This window comes from Rosa rugosa, chromosome 1 (genome assembly GCF_958449725.1).
Source record: "Rosa rugosa chromosome 1, drRosRugo1.1, whole genome shotgun sequence".
NCBI classification, from domain to species: Eukaryota; Viridiplantae; Streptophyta; class Magnoliopsida; order Rosales; family Rosaceae; genus Rosa; species Rosa rugosa.
The window spans coordinates 70193892-70213595 of NC_084820.1; the positions used below are offsets into that span (position 1 = coordinate 70193892).

Consider the following 19704-nt stretch of genomic DNA (forward strand, 5'->3'; position numbering starts at 1 on the left):
TTTTGAAGAAGCTTAGCAAAAGTCCTCACCACGAGGCACAAAGAATCCCGCGACGAGGTTGGTGCTCTCCTCGTCCACAATCGCTGAAAAGAAGTCAGGTCAAGGGATACTCCCGACGACCGCACCCGAACGGTGCTGGTACGTCCGCGCAGAAAAGAGACTGTTGACAAGATGCAACAAAACTGAAGCCAAACAGCGTTAAGGTGTCATGTTCATGTCGTATAATTTTAACCTGTATCATTCACGTATTGTGTCATACAAAAGGATGGGCCTTTGCAGGAATTCTCCTTCGGGCTCAAAGGGCAAAAGGACGGGCCTTTACGAAGGGATTGGCCCATATTTCCATTGGGCCATCCCCAAGCTGGATAAGATAACGTATATAAACGATAGGCCAATCAATGATCAACGAGATTACCTTCCACTTTTAGCAGCACAACCATGGAGGTTGTGGCATCCACTCTCCCTTCTTCATCTCTCAAACTCAAACCCAATCCCACTCCCCAAATCTTCGTCACCAAAAGCCATCTCTGCAACACCACCGGCAAACCCACCTCACCTTCTCTGCTTTACATTGGCCAAATCTATGGCGACACTAGTAAATCCAACAGGTCCAAACTCCCAAACTCAACTGGGTTCTTCTCCGTCAAAGCCTACGTCGACAACCCCAACTCCATCTCCAGCTTCGCCAGCAAGGTCATTGGTTCTCTCCCCGTCGTGGGATTAATAGCTCGCATTCTGAGCGATGAGGGAGGCGTTGGTGGTGAGATTATCGATTTCGCTGAGTTTCGGAGAAGGGTAGGGAAGAAATGTACTATTACTGATTCCAGAGCCTTCTATGAGTTCCAAGAGCGACGAGGCCGGGTAAGGATGAAGAGTTCGTATGCTTTGTTATATTGTATGAAAATGAAAATGTGAAATTTGGACTAAACTTTGAGTTTGAATTGTGTTTTGCGCAGGCAGGGGATCCTCTGTATGTGCTAATGTGCTGCTATGTAGCTGCGGTTGGTGCTGGTCTTCTTAAGTCTGAAGAGATTTTAGAAGGCGCCGCGAGGCTGAGGGTTTCGAATGATATTGAGTTTGAAGAGCAGAATTTCATTGCCTTGATGAATGAGGCAAAAGAGGTTAGTTGCCTCAAAATTTCTTTGTATATGAATAATGCATTTGAATTTAGTATAGCTGCATGAGATGAGGTGCTTGTTATCATGTTGGCTAATAGGGCTCAAAGGTTTAGTTGTTGTTACTGAAATTGATGTGTAATGTATGTAGAGAAGGGCAAAGATAAAGGCTGATACACAAGTCATTCCTATGGAGACTCGGGTTGATAAGGCGCTTGAAGCGATTTACATATGTTGCTTTGGGAGGGATCCGGTAGAAGAACAAGATGAAAATCTTCTAAATGTGATGCTTAGGGCCGTGTTTCCATCTGTTGAGAAGTCCGAGATACAGCGGATTATCAGGGAAAAGGCACAGAAGGTAGCTGAAGGTGGTGATGATGGCAGATCCCCGGAGCCAAAGCCCTTATCGAAAGAAGCTGTTAAGATGCAAATGAAGGACCTCGAGTTCCTCCAACAAAATAGAGACAACAACTGAATGTAGTTCTTGTAAGCGAATTCAAGAATGAGAAACTGCAGCATTTTCGCTACAGAATGTCACTAAAATAGAACGAAACTGGTCTCCAGAAATTGTATTATCCATGTTGGAACGAAACAAAGAGTGCTCTTGATTATGGATTTGCCTGTTTTGTTTGTATTTTCGAACCAAAGTGATGCAAAGCTAGATAATAAGCAATAAGAAAAGAGCAGAAACTCACTTGCATATAAGCTGTAAGCATTAGATTATCTCATTACAATGGGAATTCTAATACAAATCAAATAACCAAGCAAGTTCCTCTTACAATACGTACTGGCATACTAGCTGAGCAGCACGCCAGAGTTAAAACAACCAAGCCAGCAGCATAAGCAGCCTAGCTTCCTTGTAAATTAGATTCCCCTAAAAATAGCTTCAACATTTCTGCTAAGCAATACATGTTCTTAGGCATCATTTTACCAATCTAGAAAATTGTATCTTTAATGTTTTCAAATCTTTTCCAAGAATTGCAACTTGCAAGGTATGCGAAGGCACCTTGATCTAAACGTTGCTACTTTTCGACAACACTAACCAGTTCATATTCGACCAGTGACATGTTGTTATCTTCCCTGACAGTGAAGCTAGCTGGTTCAGTCACTTCTACTCGACCCCATTTGTCGACAGCAAGCCTCATAGATCCCTTGAACATGTCAATTCTAGCATTCCTCAGAATCAGAGTAGCACCAGGTTTCATCAAGTCCACTGTCCATAACAAAGTTCATGACATAGTAAGAACAAAACTCATCCAAAAGATCTATGCATTCTAACCTAAAAAAGTTGCTTGGGATTTAAGAAACCAAATAGTATCAACAATTTCTCTAGCAATTTATATATCCATGATCAATGCAAAAAAAAAAAAAAAAAAAAAAAAAAGCTACCTTGTTCATTTCTAGCGGTGAAAATGATGGTTCCGGTTTCGTCTCCAACCAAGCATTCAGCAATCTTCATCTGACGAACTTGGATCCCATCAGGACGGCCCTTCTGCAACACCATCTTCGAACTAACCACTTTTACAATCAGAGTGTGTCCCTTGGTGTCCGGCTGAAGCTCAATAACCTTTTTGAACACAGGTTTCCTCTTTGCTGGTTTTGTATCCGCCATTTCTAACAAAGCTGTTACATACACAACAAAATACAGATACATAAACAAATGCAATATCAGATCACCCTTTGCATGGTCTCATTTAGAACGTTGATGGTGACGAATGATGATGAACAAATCAAAGAAAAAAAGTAGAAGCTAAACAAGCAAAGCCAAGACCATTTCTTTTTCAGAAACTTGTTCTTACGTACATATATTCTATTATCTGATCCTTCAAAAAAGAGCTCAGAATACTTCTTGGAACCAAAATTTACAGAATAAGGTAAACTAGATAGGATACAGCTTCGGACTTACCTTTTACCGAGAGAGATATGAGAAATTGTTATTGCAAATTCAGAGAGAAATGGTGCTAATTTTTGGTTGTGGCCTTTGTTTGTTTTACACTAACACTGGTGGAATGTGATGAGAATTTGGTGGCCGACGAACTCGCCTTTTGAAACGAAAGTTTAATGGACGAACGGCCGTTGATCTTCCACATTTTATGAACAAATCTCATCCCTACACCTCCCCAAAACAAGTGGACGTCCGGTCCGGATTTGCCTTTTCTATTAAGTATATTCTCTTCTTTGCAAGTGAGAACCTCTAAGTTCGACTGAAAGACTCCATAAAATGCATAATCCAATCTCAAAACGCTTTGGCTTGATGCAAAAGAGGTAACCATTCTTATTATTGACAGGGAAGGTTTCCCAGGCAGCATACACTTACAAGTTATAAGACTCACATACAGACAGTACAGCCTGCTTGGATCAAACCGGGTGCCTTAATCAAAAGAAGAAAAAGAAAGAGAGAAAGGAAAACACTGGGTGCACAGACCCTCAGGAGGCTAGGATAATTACATTAGTAACATTATTTTTCCTCAAGAAAGGCCAAGATCATTACATTAGTAAAATTGTTATTCCTCAAGAAAGCTTTTCGCAACATTATTCTGAAGAACTCTCCTCACTGGTACTGGCTTGCTAGCTTGCCCTCCTTGACAATGTAGTTTTGAGCAGGAAAGTCTTTGCCTTTGAAGTACCTGTCGAGCATGTCCTTGGTACCAGCAGCATAACGCAACTGCACAGATTTCATTTACAGTGTGAGTTGTAGGAACAGATGAAGTGATATCAGAAGCATATACAGGAGAAAACCATTTTGTAAGGATCATTTTTATGTACCTGTCCATCAATTGTGGTGCCAGATGTATGAGGGGTCATGGCATGGTTTGGCATGTAACGCCATGGATGGTCTTGGGGAGCTGGTTGGGGGTTCCAAACATCGCCACTGTATCCTGGAGAATTACATAATCAACATAAAACCATGAGCCAAAGATAAAAAAAGAAGGCATTCTGTAAAGACTTTTATCTTCCATTCAGTAACATTATACCCATGCATTCTTCTTATGCAACTCATCACAACATTTTAGAACAAAACTGAAACCACTAGCTAAAATCCAAAAAAGAGAGAATTGACAGAGTTCTCTTCCCTTAACAGTAAGGATATCTAAGCTATGCACCTCATGACAAATTGTTTTTTTTTAATATAATTAATTGATACTGAGAACAGAGAAGAAGAATTCTTAAAACTTTAGAATCATCATATACATTAGAAGATTAATTCTTCCATATCATCATCTCAAGTTATTCAGATAACAGAATTTTAGTTAAAAAAGACAATATATCCACCAGAAAGATGCTATGTTAAAAAGAACTTTAAATTCTGTATCACCAGCAGGTTTCTCCATTCTTGAAATTCATTCAATTCTGTAATACCTGCTATGTGTCCACTGTTGCAAGCATCGACAACTGCTTGCGTGTCCATGATTGCCCCACGGGCATTGTTCACGATCAGGACTCCCTTCTTGAGCTTGGAAATTCTCTCTTTATCAAACATCCCCCTGCATCAAAATTAAAGATAGTATTAATTAAGTTTGAATCAAATACATGCTGATCAAGATTATTATAATTTTGGATCGTCACACATGCCTCTGGGTCAAAACATCAGTCTTTTATCAAGTTTGCACTCATTATCACAGTGCAACCTTATCTTATCCAACATGCCTCTGAGTCACAATATTAATAATGCATAAAGTTTGAACAAACCTCAACACTATACCATCAAGATAAGCTTGATCTATCCACGATAAATAAAATATTACATTTAACAGCAGATAGCACATAAAAGAGAACCTACTAAAGAACTGATTAAAAATCTCTCTATACACAGTACACTCAATCATATTCAAAACTCATAATTAAGATTAGCCTGGACATTAGTACCTTGTCTTTTCTGTTAGCGGGGTGTTGACAACAACAACATCACATTTCGGAAGCATCTTATCAAGATCCTCCTCAAACTTAGCCCCCGTCTCTTTTTCAAATTCGGCATCAGCCTTAATTCTGTCATGATAGAGGATATTACAGTTGAAAGGCCTCAACCTTTGCATCAAAAGCTTGCCAATTCTTCCAGCTCCAACAGTACCAACTGTCTTTCCTTCCAAATCATAAGCCCTGTGGGAAATGGCTGCAACCTTCCACTCCCCAGTAACAACCTGCTGATACCCCGGAATAAAGTTCCTCACAAGAATGAGGATCCTCATCAGCTCATCTTCCGCAACCGAAACAGTATTACTTCCGGTGACCTCAGCAACCGTCAGTCCAGCCGCCGCAGCAGCCTTGAGGTCAATGTGATCGGAGCCAATTCCGGCAGTCAAAAGAAGCTGCAAATTCTTGGCCTTTTTAATCCTCTCCGCCGTGACATAGGCAGGGTGGAAAGGGGTTGTGATCAGAACATGCATATCCTCAATGTGTTTCTCAAGCTCTGTATTGACAACATTACAGCAACCAATCACCAAAAATTCAACTAAAAACCTCATCTTGGGACAACTAAATCGGTTAAATTAACAAGCTTGAGTTTCAGGATTAGACAAATTCATGGTCATAGACAGAACTACGAGTCTAAATGCAATTAGAAATCTGATCACATTATACAAAGGTACTGAATTTACAGATACTGACCACAATTTGGTCCCTCCTTGTCATCAGTAACAACATACTTGTGTCCCTGTGATTCAAGCCAGTCCCTTATGCCCAAAGCGTTTTCCTCACAACCCAAAAAATTGGGGTTGAGTTTGGCATACTCATTAGCCTTATAAAACACCCCAACAATCTTCTTGCTCCCCGGAGTTGCCTGTGTCATAGTGGCAAAACCATATACAACACAAAAACAAAAACGATCTCATAAATCACCAACTATATACAAGTAAGAAAAAAATTACAAAATAAAATTGAAAAAGCTCTAATTACGTGGAGCTGCCTGGAGAAAAAGGTGGAAGCGGAAGAGCTGCGTGGTGAGGCAAGAGCCTTAGCAGCAGAGACAATCGCACCCTTCATCGCCATTTTTTGTAACAGACCAGGGATTTAGGAATATACCAGTGTGAAAGTGAAACCAGAGATAAGAACTAAAGAAGGTTCTGCGTTGTGTATGAATCAAAGTCCTCGGCTTTATTTATAGGCCACAATTTAGCTCAGTCTGTCCAACAATGGAGTCAAAAGCCAAAATAACTAAGGAGCTTTTTTTTCACCATCTCCAACCCCCAAATCAAAAGGGTGTCAAAATGGCTTTTGAGCCATACCTTGAGTCAAAATGACTAGGGAACGAAGGTAGAAAGCCAAAATGGCTCAGGGGAAGAAAGCTGGGCCCCACCTTCCACTATTCAAAATGAGCGGCTCTGTTCACTCCTCATGAATTCGATGCAAAATGGAAGGCCAAAATTAATTGATACCAAAAATTAAAAAATAAATATATAATTACTTAATTTCTAATCCGACAGTTAGAAAAATGCGATGAATTAAATTCAACGGCTAATAATAGAGTAATGTAGTTTTAAACGAGAAAAACTTGAAAAAATAAAATAAAAATTTCTAAAAAAAATTTAAACGACGATATATTATATAAGATTATTATGTATGATACATAAATTCATATTGTAGTTAAATAATTATCTAAAATAATTAAAATTATGAAATGACTATGACTTTTGACTAAAGGGGTTGAAGATGCAAAATATGAATGAATAGTAATGACACTAGGGGTGTCAAATTTTCCAAATGACTTTGGTTTTTGACTAAAGGGTTGGAGATGCCCTTAGTCTAAAGAAGTAAGAACTCTGAGAATTGACGAAAATGTCCTTCCCTTCTGGTCCTTTTGTCTTTTGGGTTTGGGTAATTGATGGCTTTTTTTCACTGTGCATGGTAAGCACGTGTATAGTGTGCAGTGTACTTGTCTGGAAAAGCTTCCTCTTTTGGCAATTTTCAGAAAAACCTTTATGCCATTAATTACACAAATAAGACAGGTAAGTACATTTATCTTTTTTTTTTTTTTTTTTGAAAAATATCATGTCGATATATTAATATTACTCAGGCCAGAAAGGACCATTACATATCCTCCCTCTACCATCTCTGGGCAGATAAAGAGTTTGTGGTAAAACCACAGCGATACATAGATTAGGTCCGATCATTTGACGGTACCCATGCTCACTTATTCAAGAAAGCCTATAAACTATGTTACAAAGACAAGTAAATAGGCTAGGTAAATAAAACCTAAATGAGACTCAGCCCTAGAAGGCTGACCCATTCCTCATGAGGCCCAAGATAAGGCCCAAAGACCTCATCCAAGTCCCAAAAAGAGTAAGCAAGCCCAAAAGGCCCAGCCAATCTCGGCGCCGCGCAACCTTCTAGCAGCTCCGTGCCTCGGACTCCACTGCCACCTGACGCTGCGACGACCACCAAGTGCAACCATAGAGACAGTTGCACCATCAGGACATCCCCGCCCAAGCCATTGAACATCGAATCTGATCGGAACCAGATTGACGAGAAAGGCTGGATGAGGAGTTTGATCAGCCAAATCAACAGCACCAGCGTCGATAGCGTTAAAACCATCCACCAGAGCAGGAGCCATCCACCACTGTGCACCACCGCAATCGAGAGCCCCACTCCATCTCTGCATGCTTCACCGCCAGCAGCGCCCAAGCGGAGACTCTCAACTCGCCTTGACGTCCCTGGCCAGGACGAAGTAGATCGATCCACAGTCCCCATTAAAACCAGGGCTTCAGCAGCAAATTGGGATTGAGAGAGGCCTAGCCTTGGCCTCGTGGAGGAGACAGTAGCCGTCATGCTCAATGAGTCCGATGACAAAGAGATTGGAATAGGTTGCCATCGATGATGGAGGAGAGGCCAAGGGCGCAATCCTAGTAGACCTCCAATGCGATCGCCCATATCCCAACACCCCGCGCCAGATCTGATTGAGATCATCTTGACAAGGAGTGCCTCGATTTGGGGTTGATCGATCTTGTTCCGTCCTTCGTCGGAGAAGACTAGGTTCCCCAGATCAGGTAAAGCAATAGGCAGAGAGCAATCAGGTTGCTCTGCACTTCCATGGTGTTGAGTCGGAACCCGCACCATCATATTCCATCCTTTGTTGCTGTGTAATGGCCAGAGCCATGGCTGGCTTAGAGATCGGCTGTTGGTGGCCGGAGGTAGATAGCCTAGCCTCGGTGGGCTAGGGTTGAGGAAGAGCGGCGCTGCTCTCATAGGGTTAAAAAATGAATATTAATATGGTAGGAATATTAACCCTTATTAGTACATTTATCTTGGATATATATGAACATATGTAATGTAAAGTTTTTTCTTATTATAAGCATTAACCCTTTTGGAAGCACTAATGTGTTACTGTATGATTATATGCACCAATCTTTTGATTCTTTTCCCATCATAACAATAAAGGTTAATATTTTTATTATGAACAACAACACCTGTTGTGTTTAACTTTTTATAAAGATCTAATTAGTGTAATGATATTTTGCTTCATATAAATGATTAAATGCAATAGAGATTGTGGGTTGATCCAATTAGTTTCCTTCTTTGGCGCATTTTTTGGACTTTTTGATGATATATGTGTGGTAGGCTTAGTTCGGTGATTAATATTGATGTACACCAATTGCGATCTTAGATGTATTAGTTTATCGATTGGGTCATGTAGCATCAATTAGTTCAAGGTCTTTAGTTTTAAGTTTTTGTAGTAGTCACTTTGAATTAGTGTGCAATGAATTCTTTAATAAAATTTACTTAGTAGGACTCTGTACTTTGTTTAGGCCGAGTAAACATAACAGTTTATTATTGCAGGAAATTGATCTTGATGAATGTATTTTCTTGATAGAGTAAAGCCGCCTGAATATATGAATATTCATTTCCTTCAAATCTATTATTTTGAAAAATCAGTGTCAATAAAAAAAAATCGATTTTGTGATTTTTTTTTGGTGGGCTATCCTTAGCCAAATTGGATTTGTTGATCATGGTTCTGTTTTTGAGTGCATTGAGCCGCCTGGCCCGTGGTGGGGACCCCAACTACCTTGATGAAGGCTTTTTGTTAATACATTTTGGATTCGGTCAAGAAACAAGCCCCTTTACCCGACACGTACATCCCAAGTGGGTGACCCTGGTCCTATTTATACACTAACTATTTCATTTCAACTTGAATTTGAATTATTAAAGCAAATTCCAAATAGTTCATCGCCTCATGCCAGTGAACTCTTTATCTCGGGGAGGTGCCGGCGCCATTTTTGTTATTTTTCTTTTATCATGACAATCTTGTGTTAGAGGAGTAGTCTCCATGATTAGTGCAGCAAATGACTAAAATATCAAAAATCACATATCAAGAAGGTCTTTAATCGGTATGTTTGATCATAGAGTTGTACATTTAACTAACGAAAAAGTGTCATATGAATAATTTTTTTTTTTTAAAGTAAAAGTTTTCTGTTACTCAACTGTCCACATTCCTCGTGAAGCCAACTTCGTTGCTGATGCGGTTACTAACCATGCCCATTCTTCTCCAACCCCGATGACGTGGAAGCAAAAGTTGCCGCTCTCCGCTCTTTCTGCTTTTAATTTTGATTACTTTAGCTCCGGTTGTAGTAGGGGCTTCGCTTTGTAATTTTTTTTTCTCTCCTAAAAAAAAAAAAAAAAAAAAAAAAAACTGTCAACATTTTATAAGAACATCCGCAATAAACTCTTTATTTGAGCTTCTTAGACAAAATTTAAGAAGAAACTAAAAAAAAAAAAAAACACTCCAACCATGCTCCTAAACTCCTAAAATAGGAAAATCACTAGGAGCGCTTAAATATGAAGAGAGACTACCACTCATAAAGGCTTCTAATGTGTTGAGATTTTTTTTCCATATGAATATTGATTTTAGAAGAAAACAATATTTATGGCTCCTTATAGTGTTGAGTATGGTTTGTGCATAATTTCCAAAGTTCCCTAAAAACAACTCCTAATTTAACTTTTAGTTATTTTTTTAATAAATTTGTTAAAAAAAGAAGGAAAAAAGAAGAAGAAAGAAGTCGCAGTGCATATGGTCTAAGAAGGTCGCACCATCTTAATCATCCTACAACCCCATTCATTGGGACAACACTTTTTTGAGAAACCGCCTGATTGTATTAAGAGAGAGGATTTACTGAGACCGATACATGTTCTTGCTTTGTTAGGTTTTCACGCTTTTTAGCCCTCCTTGTAACCAAAAAACAAAGTTTCATAATTTGAAATTCGAAGAAAATGGGAGACATCCACTTATTAGGCAATCTTGTCATTGCAATTAAGTTTTCCTTTTCTAATTAGGAGCACAAAGCAAGGACACAATTTGGGCCTAGTAGTTGAGTACAAATCTCGCCAATTGGATTATTGGACACATAAAAAAGGGGCCCAAACCACATGAACTTCACTATTTATGCACCAATTTCCAACTGCAATTGGCGCCGCTTTTCTCATACTATCAACAAGTTCACTCCACCCTGCAAAACGGTGCGTTTTGGTTGAAGCTCAGAGGTAGACGAAGATGGAGTTCCCAGTCGCAACGAAGACTCAGCACGAGCAATGGATGGTCGAGAGTCAGGTCTTCCGGAAATACAACCTCTTCGAGGACCTCCCCCACCACGCCCAAACCATAATGTAAGTAAAATAAAAAACCCCCAATTCAAAACCCTAAAATCAATTCTAGGGTTCCTCAATTTCAATCAATTTTTTCACTTTTATGGATTTGATTGATTTTTTTTTTTTCGTTGGGTATTTGATTTGAAAGGCTGGAACTTCGGCGGGATGAGCACACAGTGTACTTGATGAGAGGTCTGAGAGGTCTGCCTGCTTCGTTTTCAGTTTTGGATGCCAAGTAAGTAACTCTCTCTCTAGATTTGCTGATTCGGAGCTGAAATCGAGTCGGTTATTCATAAAATTGGATCAAACTTTTAATTTTTATGACTTGTTGAATTGGCTTTCTTGATTTAGCAGTCGACCATGGATGTGTTACTGGATTTTGCACTCATTGGCTTTACTGGGTGAGTTGGTTGACGATGAACTGGAAAATAGAACCATTGACTTCCTTAGCCGGTGTCAGGTAATCGAAACCCACATTGCTTAAATTGAACATAATCAAAGGATGGTGCTTTGAATTGTACATTGCTTAAAGCTAAAACTAGTTTTTGGTATCGTCGTTAGAATGACATGTTTGAAGTTAATTCTCACATGGAGTTGTCTCTCCTTGCAGGACCCAAATGGCGGATATGGCGGCGGACCTGGACAGGCAAGTAACTAGTCCTGCTACTTGCCTGAGTCGCTTAGTTGATGTTTGATCTTTGTTGAGCCTCTAATGGTGTTATTTTTTATTTGCTTTAATAGACCAGCTTTTATCCCACCTTGAAATTGATTCGATTGAACACTAGATTTGAGATACCAGTACTTGGAGTGTCTGTTAGTTATCTCTTTTACTTACAGTTGTTATGTTCACTGTTTGATCAGATGCCACATCTTGCAACAACTTATGCTGCAGTCAATTCGCTGATTACTCTGGGTGGTCATAAAGCTCTTTCATCAATTAATAGGTGGTTAGTTGATGCTGCTTAAAATAAACTTACAGTTTAACAGTACTGCAATTTTAAACCTATGGGAAGTGCTTTAACATGATTGGTTTTACTCAGACGTGAACTGTACACGTTTCTGCGGCGAATGAAACAACCAAGCGGGGGCTTCAGGTGAAATATCTCTCTCTCTCTCTCTCTCTGCATTTTTTATGTATACTCTGCGAGTTTAGCAAACAACGTACTGGTGCTTATTTATTCAATGGGGAGTTGAGGACATATATTTGTACAATGTGATTCTCAGCATTTTCGTTTATTACTTTTCCTCAGGATGCATGATGCTGGAGAAATTGATGTTCGGGCTTGCTACACTGCCATTTCTGTTAGTCTCTCTTTCTCTTCCCCTCTCAACACAGTGTTCATAACTCCATACCCATTTTTTTAAGGCCTAAGAGTGAAACTTGCATTTGGAAAATAAAGCATTGCTTAACAATATAGAATGTCGGGCATCACCAATTGGTTTTGGATTGGATGCTCTATTTTCTGCATAATGTATAAGAGTTCTGTTTCTGAGCATAGTTCTCAAGACTACTAGGCAAATTTTTTGACTTTGGTAATAGCATCTTTCTCAAGTGCCTGTTCATCTGTTGTTAGACTTTTCGACCTCACGTTCACTCACAAGGTCTGACTGTATGACCAAAGGCTTCCTCTATCTATTCCCAAAATCTTATGGGACTGTCTAAGCCTTTAGCTAGTACCATCCTTAGAAGTAGTTCTGAAATTGGAGTTCCATCTGAACGTATGCTTGTATTATCACTATTATATTCTTTAGTAAATAACATATTTATAAGTTATTTACATGCGCACTTAACTCATTTTTGCAGGTAGCAAGTGTTTTGAACATTTTGGATCACGAATTGGTTGATAATGTTGGAAGTTACATCTTAAGGTTGGCTTCTGAGTCATGAATCTTCACTGGCACGAGAGTTTACTGAGTTGCCATTGTTTTTCTCTCTTCAATTTTATACTGTCATACACTTGGTGTAGTTAGTGTTGGAAGTTACATCTTAAGGTTGGCTTCCGAGTCATGAATCTTTACTGGCACCAGAGTTTACTGAGTTGAATTTTTTTTTTTTCCGTTCAGTTTTATACTGTCATACACTTGGTGTAGTTAGTTCATCCTAGGTTGAGATATATAGACATACTTGAATTACTCTTGCATTCTGTTGTTGCTGCCGTATTGCTGATGGCTTTTTAAATGTCCCTGGTTCTCAGTCCTCATATTTTCCAGTCTTTGTTGGTCTGTATTAGTAACTTTCTTCTTATTGTATTTGACATCATCGAGTTGCTGACTGAAATCTGTTCTTCTTTGCAGTTGTCAGACTTATGAAGGTGGTATATCTGGGGAACCTGGTTCTGAAGCTCATGGTGGGTATGTTTCAGACTCCTATCTGTTTAAAAACTGTAAATGACGATTTGCATGAAGGTTCACTTTGCCTCTGTTTGATAATGTTGATGAGTTAGGTGACTTCAGTTGAAGTGGAGATCATGAGTTTAAAAGTCCTTGAGCATTATTGTTCCTGAGTAATAATGCGACATCAGATGTACCTTATCATGAAAAAACACTTACTAATAGAATTATCTTTGTAAACTCTTAGGGTGGTATCCTCTGACAAAGTTGAATATCTATGTCTTGTTGGCTTCCTGTCTTCCATTCACTCACATGTCAAATTGTCTTCTACCTTTTTTCACGTCTTTGGAAAATTAGTTGAGAAGATTCTATATGCGAAATGACAAACTTACTAAGGTCAATTATGAATTATCTTTGTGGCCTTTGAGAGAAATGTATTTTGGCTTCCTTCCCCCATCTGCTCACCTGTCATGTGTGCCCATTGTGGATTCCTGTAGCAATGCATTTACATAGATCTGACAATATTTTCATCAGGTACACCTTTTGTGGGCTGGCAACAATGATTCTGATCAATGAGGTCAATTGTTTGGACTTGCCTAGACTAATTGTAAGATTTTTTCTTTTCTTTGTGTGGTTCAGATTGGATGATAACTAACTGTATAATATACATATAGATATAAAAATCTGTTCAAGTAATTTTTTTAATTTGTTTTTACTCTGCTGTGTATAATTTCACTGTTGCATTCCTCTTGTAATGGTTTCTATGAACATGCTCTGTAATTTCTTAAATTTAACTTTTTTCTTGTATTAGGATTGGTTGGTATTTCGACAAGGGAAGGAATGTGGATTTCAGGGGAGGACTAATAAGTTAGTTGATGGTTGCTACTCTTTCTGGCAGGTGATTTTCTTTATTATTTTTTTTTTTTTTCTTTTTAATTCTTGAACCTACGGATTTTCTGCATCATAGTTGAGTTAACTAAGATAAGTGACCAGGGAAGTGCATTTGCATTATTACAAAGAATACCTTCAGTTAGTGAGGAGCAAATTGTGCTACCGGATGTGGGACACTGCACTTTGGATACCTCACACACTTCTACAACATCTCGTATATCTGAAGTGGACAACAGTTCTAAAGGTACTTCATCTCAGGTTGATGACACCAGAGGTTTTAGGCAGGAAGGTAGGCTGAGTTAGGCAAGTTTTAGATGTTTGGCTATTTGCCTATATATGTTTGATACTGTAACAAATTGGTTTTTATAGCCATATGTTTGTTTATATGTTTCTAGTTTTACCTGCTATGAGGTTTAATATTAGTTTTCCCTTTTATTTTATGCAGGGTTGAAGGTTCCCTTTCCAGTGAATTACAATGATATTGGATATGATTTTATCAACAGAAGTGTAGAAATGAAGCCGCTTTTCCATGCCATTGCATTGCAGCGGTACATACTTTTATGCACACAGGTTAGTTTACGAATATGAACTTCACTGATTACTGATGGAAGTCTCATTTGCCTGATTAATTTGTTCAGTTCCATGGTTTTCTGCTGCACTACTAACTTTGTATAGGGAGAGAAGCCAACTTTTTGAAAATTGTTGTCCAGGCATTAGCCATGATTAGATGGCATGTATTGCCACTTGGATTAGGACTGTGTCAAGCATAATGGTTGTAGCAAATCTTCGGTCCTAGAACTTGAACCCTAAAAACTGAATTACTCCTGAATAAGGTCTAAAGGAGTACTTATTTCTGAAATTGGAGATATATTGTATGTTAAGTTGTAATGACAAGCATCTCAATCGCTGCATACCTCAATGACTCGGTCCTTCATATCTAATCTACTTCTGAACAATTACAGCTATATATAGCTGTATCCCATTGTATCTGTATGGTACATATCTACAGAAAAAATTTATACTAAAACCAAATTCTAAAGTTTTAGAAACTTTTGATTGATGAACTGATACTGGAATTTCAAATTATTGGATTATCGGTTCTTATGCACTGTGATCTGCACGTGTAGATGCTTGGCAGATTGAACATTAAACTTAATGATTTGCTTCAATAGTTGAAAACAGTAGTGATATTTTCCATTGTTAATCATTAATGTGGAGTTTCATCTATCATCTTATAGATTTGTTACTTCCTTGATGTTAATATTCTAAATTGATTTGGTGAATACAGGCAGAGAATGGTGGACTGATAGACAAACCTGGCAAATCTAAAGATTTTTATCACACATGTTATTGCCTAAGTGGTCTCTCTGTATGTCAACATATCTGCTCAGATGCTGACTCTCCAGTTTTGCCTAGAGCAGTTTCGGGTCCCTATTCCAATCTGTTGGAACCGATTCATCCCCTCTTCAACGTCGTCTTAGATCAGTATCATGAAGCGCGAGAATTCTTCACAACACACCGGGCACCATTCAACTCCGAGGTTCTCCATTAACTTGAAAATGCTTGTTGTGTTTTTTTTTTTTTTTTTTTAAAATGCATGTTGTGTGCAATGTAACAGTTAATAATTCCAGGCCTTTGGTACATGGAATTGGATCGATTATAGGTGTTCCAGTGTACCTGTAATATCTATTTAGTTTCAAATCTGTACTGTGAAATGTGTAGTATAAGTTGGTAGGATCCTTATCTTCAGTGGTGGTGTTCCATCGTATTATATTGAATTTTTACAACTTAAAAACCCAAGCATTCAGCTAATCCAAACACTCCCACTACCACTACTAGCCTTTGCCCCCTAAGTAAAGACATCACCATGAGCATGCCCGTGCACTAGAAAGACACTGAATCCGAGCCACAAAAACATGCAACTTTACTTGCCTTGGGCATCGTTAGCCTCGCATGGACGTGAGTCTGGGGCTTGCTTGGGCGCGCCCGTCATTAGCCAGTCTCCCATGGGTGAGTGCGTAAGAATCATTAGCCTCGCTTAAAATGCAGCAATTTTGCTTAACTCGTTCCGATTCAGCGATTTTAGCAACACGTGACAAATGTCAATTCCGCTGATTTGGCCACTAGGGAAAACTTAAGGTGAAGCTAACACCAAGTGTTGACAAGATCGAGCAGATACAAAGTGTAGACAAGCTCAAGAAAAAACACTTTGTTGCTTGGATATATGAATTGGACAATCTAATCGTGTATTACAACTCAAAATTTATCGGTTCACAGTACGAATCCCTTGTTTTGCTCTCACACCATTGAACCCATCCAAGCAGATGATCCAATTAGTCCAGAACTTTGACGCACGAATGCCAACCGGCCAATTAAGGCCTCTAAACTAGGACTAATGAAGGGTACTGTTGTTAACCAAATACCAACTTTGGTTTTCTCATAAATGACAAAGGCATAAATATGATTTAGACCCTTAATTTCTCAATTAAATGTGAGCCTAGTTTTATTGCCAACTGGCCACCGCCCTGGAACCTTATTCTACTACCCTCGAGACCTTGACATAAACAAAGTTTGGGACGACAACGACGGACGCAACAAGTAGGTTTTATCTTATGCGAAATCTTTATTCTCATTGCTATGGAGGTTCCAAAGTTGAACTACTTAAGAAATGAAAAACAGTCGAACTCTAGCATCCCATTCTTCAACTTCTTCTCCATCATCACATGACCGTAAACCCAGACCGGCCAGAAAATGAAAAGAGAAACCCAACAAGAATCATCAAAAGACAAAGATGGAGAAGAAAAGCGAGGCATCTCAGAAAAGTCATATTCACCTCCTCTCAGTCCTCTAATATTCCCCCAAAACCATAACAAGTCCCCATCTCCATCTCCGTCTCCATCACCACTACATGATTCTCCAGCTGAAGAAATCTACCACACCAATGAGTTCAGACTCACACCACCGGAGAATCAGACCCCCCACCACTCTAAGTCTGGGCCGCCACCGCCCGTGGAGGCCCAAACCAAAGCCCAAGAGGGGTTTGCTGCGCCAGGAGAGGCTCAAGAGGGAGGAGAGAATAGGAGAACTATGAGACCCTATTTGTCTATATTGAAGAGGGCGAGAAGGCAAAGCGTGGTGAGGAGGGCTACGTTGGGGTTAAGGATTTCTGAGTTTTTGTTTTGTTTGATCTCTTTCTCGGTTATGGCGGCCGACAAGAAACAGGGTTGGGCTTCAGATTCTTTCTCTAACTACAAGGAGTTCAGGTATGTCAGTTACTTCATTAGAGTCTGTTTCTCAGAAAAGTAAATGGTTACTGTTGTATTGTCCTATGTTTCAGTGATCATTCATTGCAGGTTGCATATAAGTTAGAGCTTTATCCTATGTCACTAGAAAGTACTCCCACGTCACTTTTGGGTAAAATGTTGTGTGGTTATTAACAAATTACTAAGGCCAAAACGCACCATAATGTTAGAGCTTTACAACTTCTGAAGAATGCAAGTGGGATGAAGGTGTGGCTAATTTTTGTCAAACTTTGAAATTTTTCTTTCGATACAAGTTTTATGAATAATTATTTATTTTTTATTAAAAGTCATCGAGTCATCGACTTAAAAAGTAAAATTTATTCCAATTAAAATATGAAAATTTAGCCATATGCTTATGGTTACTCTACTTTTTATTCAAAACAACAACAAAAAAAAGGTAAAATTTACTCATGTAACTCTATTATTGACCTATTCTAATTTTCAACCGTAATTGAACTAATGATGCTCAATCTAAGAGTGTTGCTAAGAGTTTTTGTACGTTTACTATATAAACAACCACGTGAATCACTTAACTTAACTTCACTTCACCACCATATATAACTAAGATGGATTCTTTATATTTGGCATTTCTGATGGGATTTGTATTTCTGATGTGAATCAAATTGTGTTGCGTAGGTATTGCTTGGCAGTGAATGTGCTAGGGTTTGTGTATTCAGGGATTCAGACCTATGATTTAGTCTATTACTTCACCACCGGAAAACATGTAGTGCAGCACCATCTCCGATATTACTTCGATTTCTTGATGGATCAGGCAAGTCACAACTAGTCTTTAATCTTTATCTGAGTAAATTAACAAGAGGTAACCTCTTATCTTAATGCTATATTGATTCTATTATCAATCATCTCACCTAACCTTAGCCCCATGGACCCACCTCAAGTCCTTGTCTCTACTCTATTTATTCTCTTGTCAAAGGGTCCACAATCTATGAAGCTGGTTCTTCACCACTATAATTGGTCATTGCTTATTGGTTGAGTATACTTCTTTTCCTCCCTAATCAATGGAGTAATGTCTGTTTTTAATTTTATATATTTCCCCCTAATATACTTCTCTTGAAATTTTAGTGTCCATTCGTTTCCGAAGAAAATGACTCATTTGGAATTATTACATAACAAGTTTAGTGTAATTGCTTATTTAGTTTTACCTTAATACAACATTAAGTCTACATTACATTTGAGTGATCATGTTTTAGTAATCAAGATCAATTTTTTTTTTCCAAAATTCAAAGATCTTCTGATAATTAATAACAATTTTTGAGTAGATTACTCAAGAAATAATCATCTTTTCATGTAGAATATGATTATTTTTCCTTAAGTCTTGATCTTGATCATAAAAGGACAATACCCAAAAGTTTGAAGTAAGGTTTGGGGGCCCCCAAATTGCTATTTGAGAAGGCCTACAAACAGTATCTATTCTGATCACATTTGTGATGTATGAAAATTTGGCAGATTTTGACCTACCTTGTGATATCGGCATCTTCATCAGCAGCGACTCGGGTTGAAGATTGGGAGTCGAATTGGGGCAAAGACAAGTTCCCTGATATGGCACGAGCATCTGTGGCACTATCCTTCCTTGCCTTCTTTGCATTTGCCTCTAGCTCTCTCATCTCTGGTTACACCCTCTGTACTCTAAAATCTATGTAGTTCATTGTTTACACACCACTTAACTTTTAACTCTGTATTCATAAATTTTGTAATCTACCATCATTTTTTCTTTCAATTTTGATGACTTATGAATAAAGTGAAATGATTCTAAGAATTGTTTCATATTATACAAACTTATATTTATGTTAGATCATATTTTATGGATGATTTGCACTGAAGTGTTTGAGAGATAACAGTCAGAGGGCTTTCCTTGTGTCTTAGTTAGCACTCAGACTCTTAGACTTAACCCCTTGTACATAACCCTAGGCATTGAAACTAAAGCAGGGACTAAGCTTTGGGCTTGAAGGATGTCTTTTAGCTGAAACTATTGAGAAAGACTTGTTCGATCACTCGAGTGTAATGATGAAAAGCAGGCACTTATTAATGTTAAGAGAGATGATAGCATATCGTGACTTAATATGAATTGTGTTATAAGTCCCTGTAATATTTGGTTAGAGGTAGTGCCTCATTCTTACAGAGGTTCCAAACTAATCATTTCGATTGATGAATCTAGAAGCATTCTTGGTCTAAAAGAGAAAAGAAGAAGAAGAAGAAGAAGAAGAAGAAGGAAAAAAAAAAAAAACATACTCTAGACATGTTGGATATGAGTTGCCAATGGCCCAATGAGCTTTACAGCTTGTTTAGCTTCACAACTTCACAAGGCCCACTCAACTCAAAGAACAGTAGGCCCAAAATTTCATATCTTGCATACTATACTGCACACTGTTCACTACTAGAATTTTACCCAATAGGGACCAATTTGTTAAAGTGGCTTTTGGCCCAATACACACTGATTTTGGTGGCTAAAGGGCATTAGCCACTAATTGGAG

At 38.6% G+C, this 19704-nt stretch overlaps 5 protein-coding genes across 7 annotated transcripts; 3 read left to right on the forward strand and 2 right to left on the reverse strand.

The window, feature by feature from the left end:
- The first annotated feature begins 413 nt into the window (after positions 1-413).
- Positions 414-1738, forward strand: LOC133726549 (photosystem I assembly factor PSA3, chloroplastic). The gene is made up of 3 exons (XM_062154115.1): positions 414-861; positions 957-1121; positions 1267-1738. The coding sequence occupies exons 1-3, from the start codon at positions 439-441 to the stop codon at positions 1588-1590; spliced, it is 912 nt and encodes a 303-aa protein (XP_062010099.1). The 5' UTR covers positions 414-438; the 3' UTR covers positions 1591-1738.
- Positions 1739-1786: 48 nt separating this feature from the next.
- Positions 1787-3204, reverse strand: LOC133726550 (uncharacterized protein At4g28440-like). 2 transcript variants are annotated; one of them, XM_062154116.1, is made up of 3 exons: positions 3022-3204; positions 2505-2738; positions 1787-2328 (listed from the first exon to the last, which is right to left on the reverse strand). In XM_062154116.1, the coding sequence occupies exons 2-3, from the start codon at positions 2725-2727 to the stop codon at positions 2138-2140; spliced, it is 414 nt and encodes a 137-aa protein (XP_062010100.1). In that variant the 5' UTR covers positions 2728-2738; positions 3022-3204; the 3' UTR covers positions 1787-2137. The 2 variants fall into 2 exon arrangements, with proteins under 2 accessions (XP_062010100.1, XP_062010101.1); XM_062154117.1 differs by having other exon boundaries at positions 2919-3024.
- Positions 3205-3366: 162 nt separating this feature from the next.
- On the reverse strand, positions 3367-6258 carry LOC133726548 (formate dehydrogenase, mitochondrial). The gene is made up of 6 exons (XM_062154114.1): positions 6009-6258; positions 5721-5892; positions 4983-5523; positions 4476-4600; positions 3882-3994; positions 3367-3780 (listed from the first exon to the last, which is right to left on the reverse strand). The coding sequence occupies exons 1-6, from the start codon at positions 6099-6101 to the stop codon at positions 3667-3669; spliced, it is 1158 nt and encodes a 385-aa protein (XP_062010098.1). The 5' UTR covers positions 6102-6258; the 3' UTR covers positions 3367-3666.
- Positions 6259-10497: 4239 nt separating this feature from the next.
- Positions 10498-15710, forward strand: LOC133726547 (protein farnesyltransferase subunit beta). 2 transcript variants are annotated; one of them, XM_062154112.1, is made up of 14 exons: positions 10498-10706; positions 10837-10923; positions 11040-11148; positions 11299-11334; positions 11550-11632; positions 11729-11782; positions 11939-11990; positions 12493-12557; positions 12984-13040; positions 13554-13626; positions 13831-13917; positions 14013-14199; positions 14356-14480; positions 15199-15710. In XM_062154112.1, exons 1-14 carry the CDS (start codon positions 10594-10596, stop codon positions 15460-15462), a joined length of 1392 nt encoding a protein of 463 aa, XP_062010096.1. In that variant the 5' UTR covers positions 10498-10593; the 3' UTR covers positions 15463-15710. The 2 variants fall into 2 exon arrangements, with proteins under 2 accessions (XP_062010096.1, XP_062010097.1); XM_062154113.1 differs by having other exon boundaries at positions 11043-11148.
- Positions 15711-16447: 737 nt separating this feature from the next.
- On the forward strand, positions 16448-18950 carry LOC133706684 (CASP-like protein 4A1). Its single transcript, XM_062132232.1, has 3 exons — positions 16448-17173; positions 17849-17984; positions 18680-18950. Exons 1-3 carry the CDS (start codon positions 16662-16664, stop codon positions 18872-18874), a joined length of 843 nt encoding a protein of 280 aa, XP_061988216.1. The 5' UTR covers positions 16448-16661; the 3' UTR covers positions 18875-18950.
- The last annotated feature ends 754 nt before the right edge of the window (positions 18951-19704 follow it).

Bases quoted from the DNA above. Each gene is read 5' to 3' on its own strand.
- LOC133726549 (XM_062154115.1), top strand. From the start codon at position 439: ATGGAGGTTGTGGCATCCACTCTCCCTTCTTCATCTCTCAAACTCAAA. The intron at 862-956 runs GTAAGGATGAAG...TGTTTTGCGCAG, and splicing joins TCCAAGAGCGACGAGGCCGG to GCAGGGGATCCTCTGTATGT. The intron at 1,122-1,266 runs GTTAGTTGCCTC...TAATGTATGTAG, and splicing joins TGATGAATGAGGCAAAAGAG to AGAAGGGCAAAGATAAAGGC.
- LOC133726550 (XM_062154116.1), bottom strand. From the start codon at position 2,727: ATGGCGGATACAAAACCAGCAAAGAGGAAACCTGTGTTCAAAAAGGTT. The intron at 2,329-2,504 runs GTAGCTTTTTTT...TGTTATGGACAG, and splicing joins CACCGCTAGAAATGAACAAG to TGGACTTGATGAAACCTGGT.
- LOC133726548 (XM_062154114.1), bottom strand. From the start codon at position 6,101: ATGGCGATGAAGGGTGCGATTGTCTCTGCTGCTAAGGCTCTTGCCTCA. The intron at 5,893-6,008 runs GTAATTAGAGCT...ACTATGACACAG, and splicing joins TTTTCTCCAGGCAGCTCCAC to GCAACTCCGGGGAGCAAGAA. The intron at 4,601-4,982 runs GTACTAATGTCC...ATTTTGATGCAG, and splicing joins CCGCTAACAGAAAAGACAAG to GGGGATGTTTGATAAAGAGA.
- LOC133726547 (XM_062154112.1), top strand. From the start codon at position 10,594: ATGGAGTTCCCAGTCGCAACGAAGACTCAGCACGAGCAATGGATGGTC. The intron at 11,633-11,728 runs GTGGTTAGTTGA...GGTTTTACTCAG, and splicing joins GCTCTTTCATCAATTAATAG to ACGTGAACTGTACACGTTTC. The intron at 14,200-14,355 runs GTAGGCTGAGTT...TATTTTATGCAG, and splicing joins CAGAGGTTTTAGGCAGGAAG to GGTTGAAGGTTCCCTTTCCA.
- LOC133706684 (XM_062132232.1), top strand. From the start codon at position 16,662: ATGAAAAGAGAAACCCAACAAGAATCATCAAAAGACAAAGATGGAGAA. The intron at 17,174-17,848 runs GTATGTCAGTTA...TGTGTTGCGTAG, and splicing joins TCTAACTACAAGGAGTTCAG to GTATTGCTTGGCAGTGAATG. The intron at 17,985-18,679 runs GCAAGTCACAAC...AAAATTTGGCAG, and splicing joins TCGATTTCTTGATGGATCAG to ATTTTGACCTACCTTGTGAT.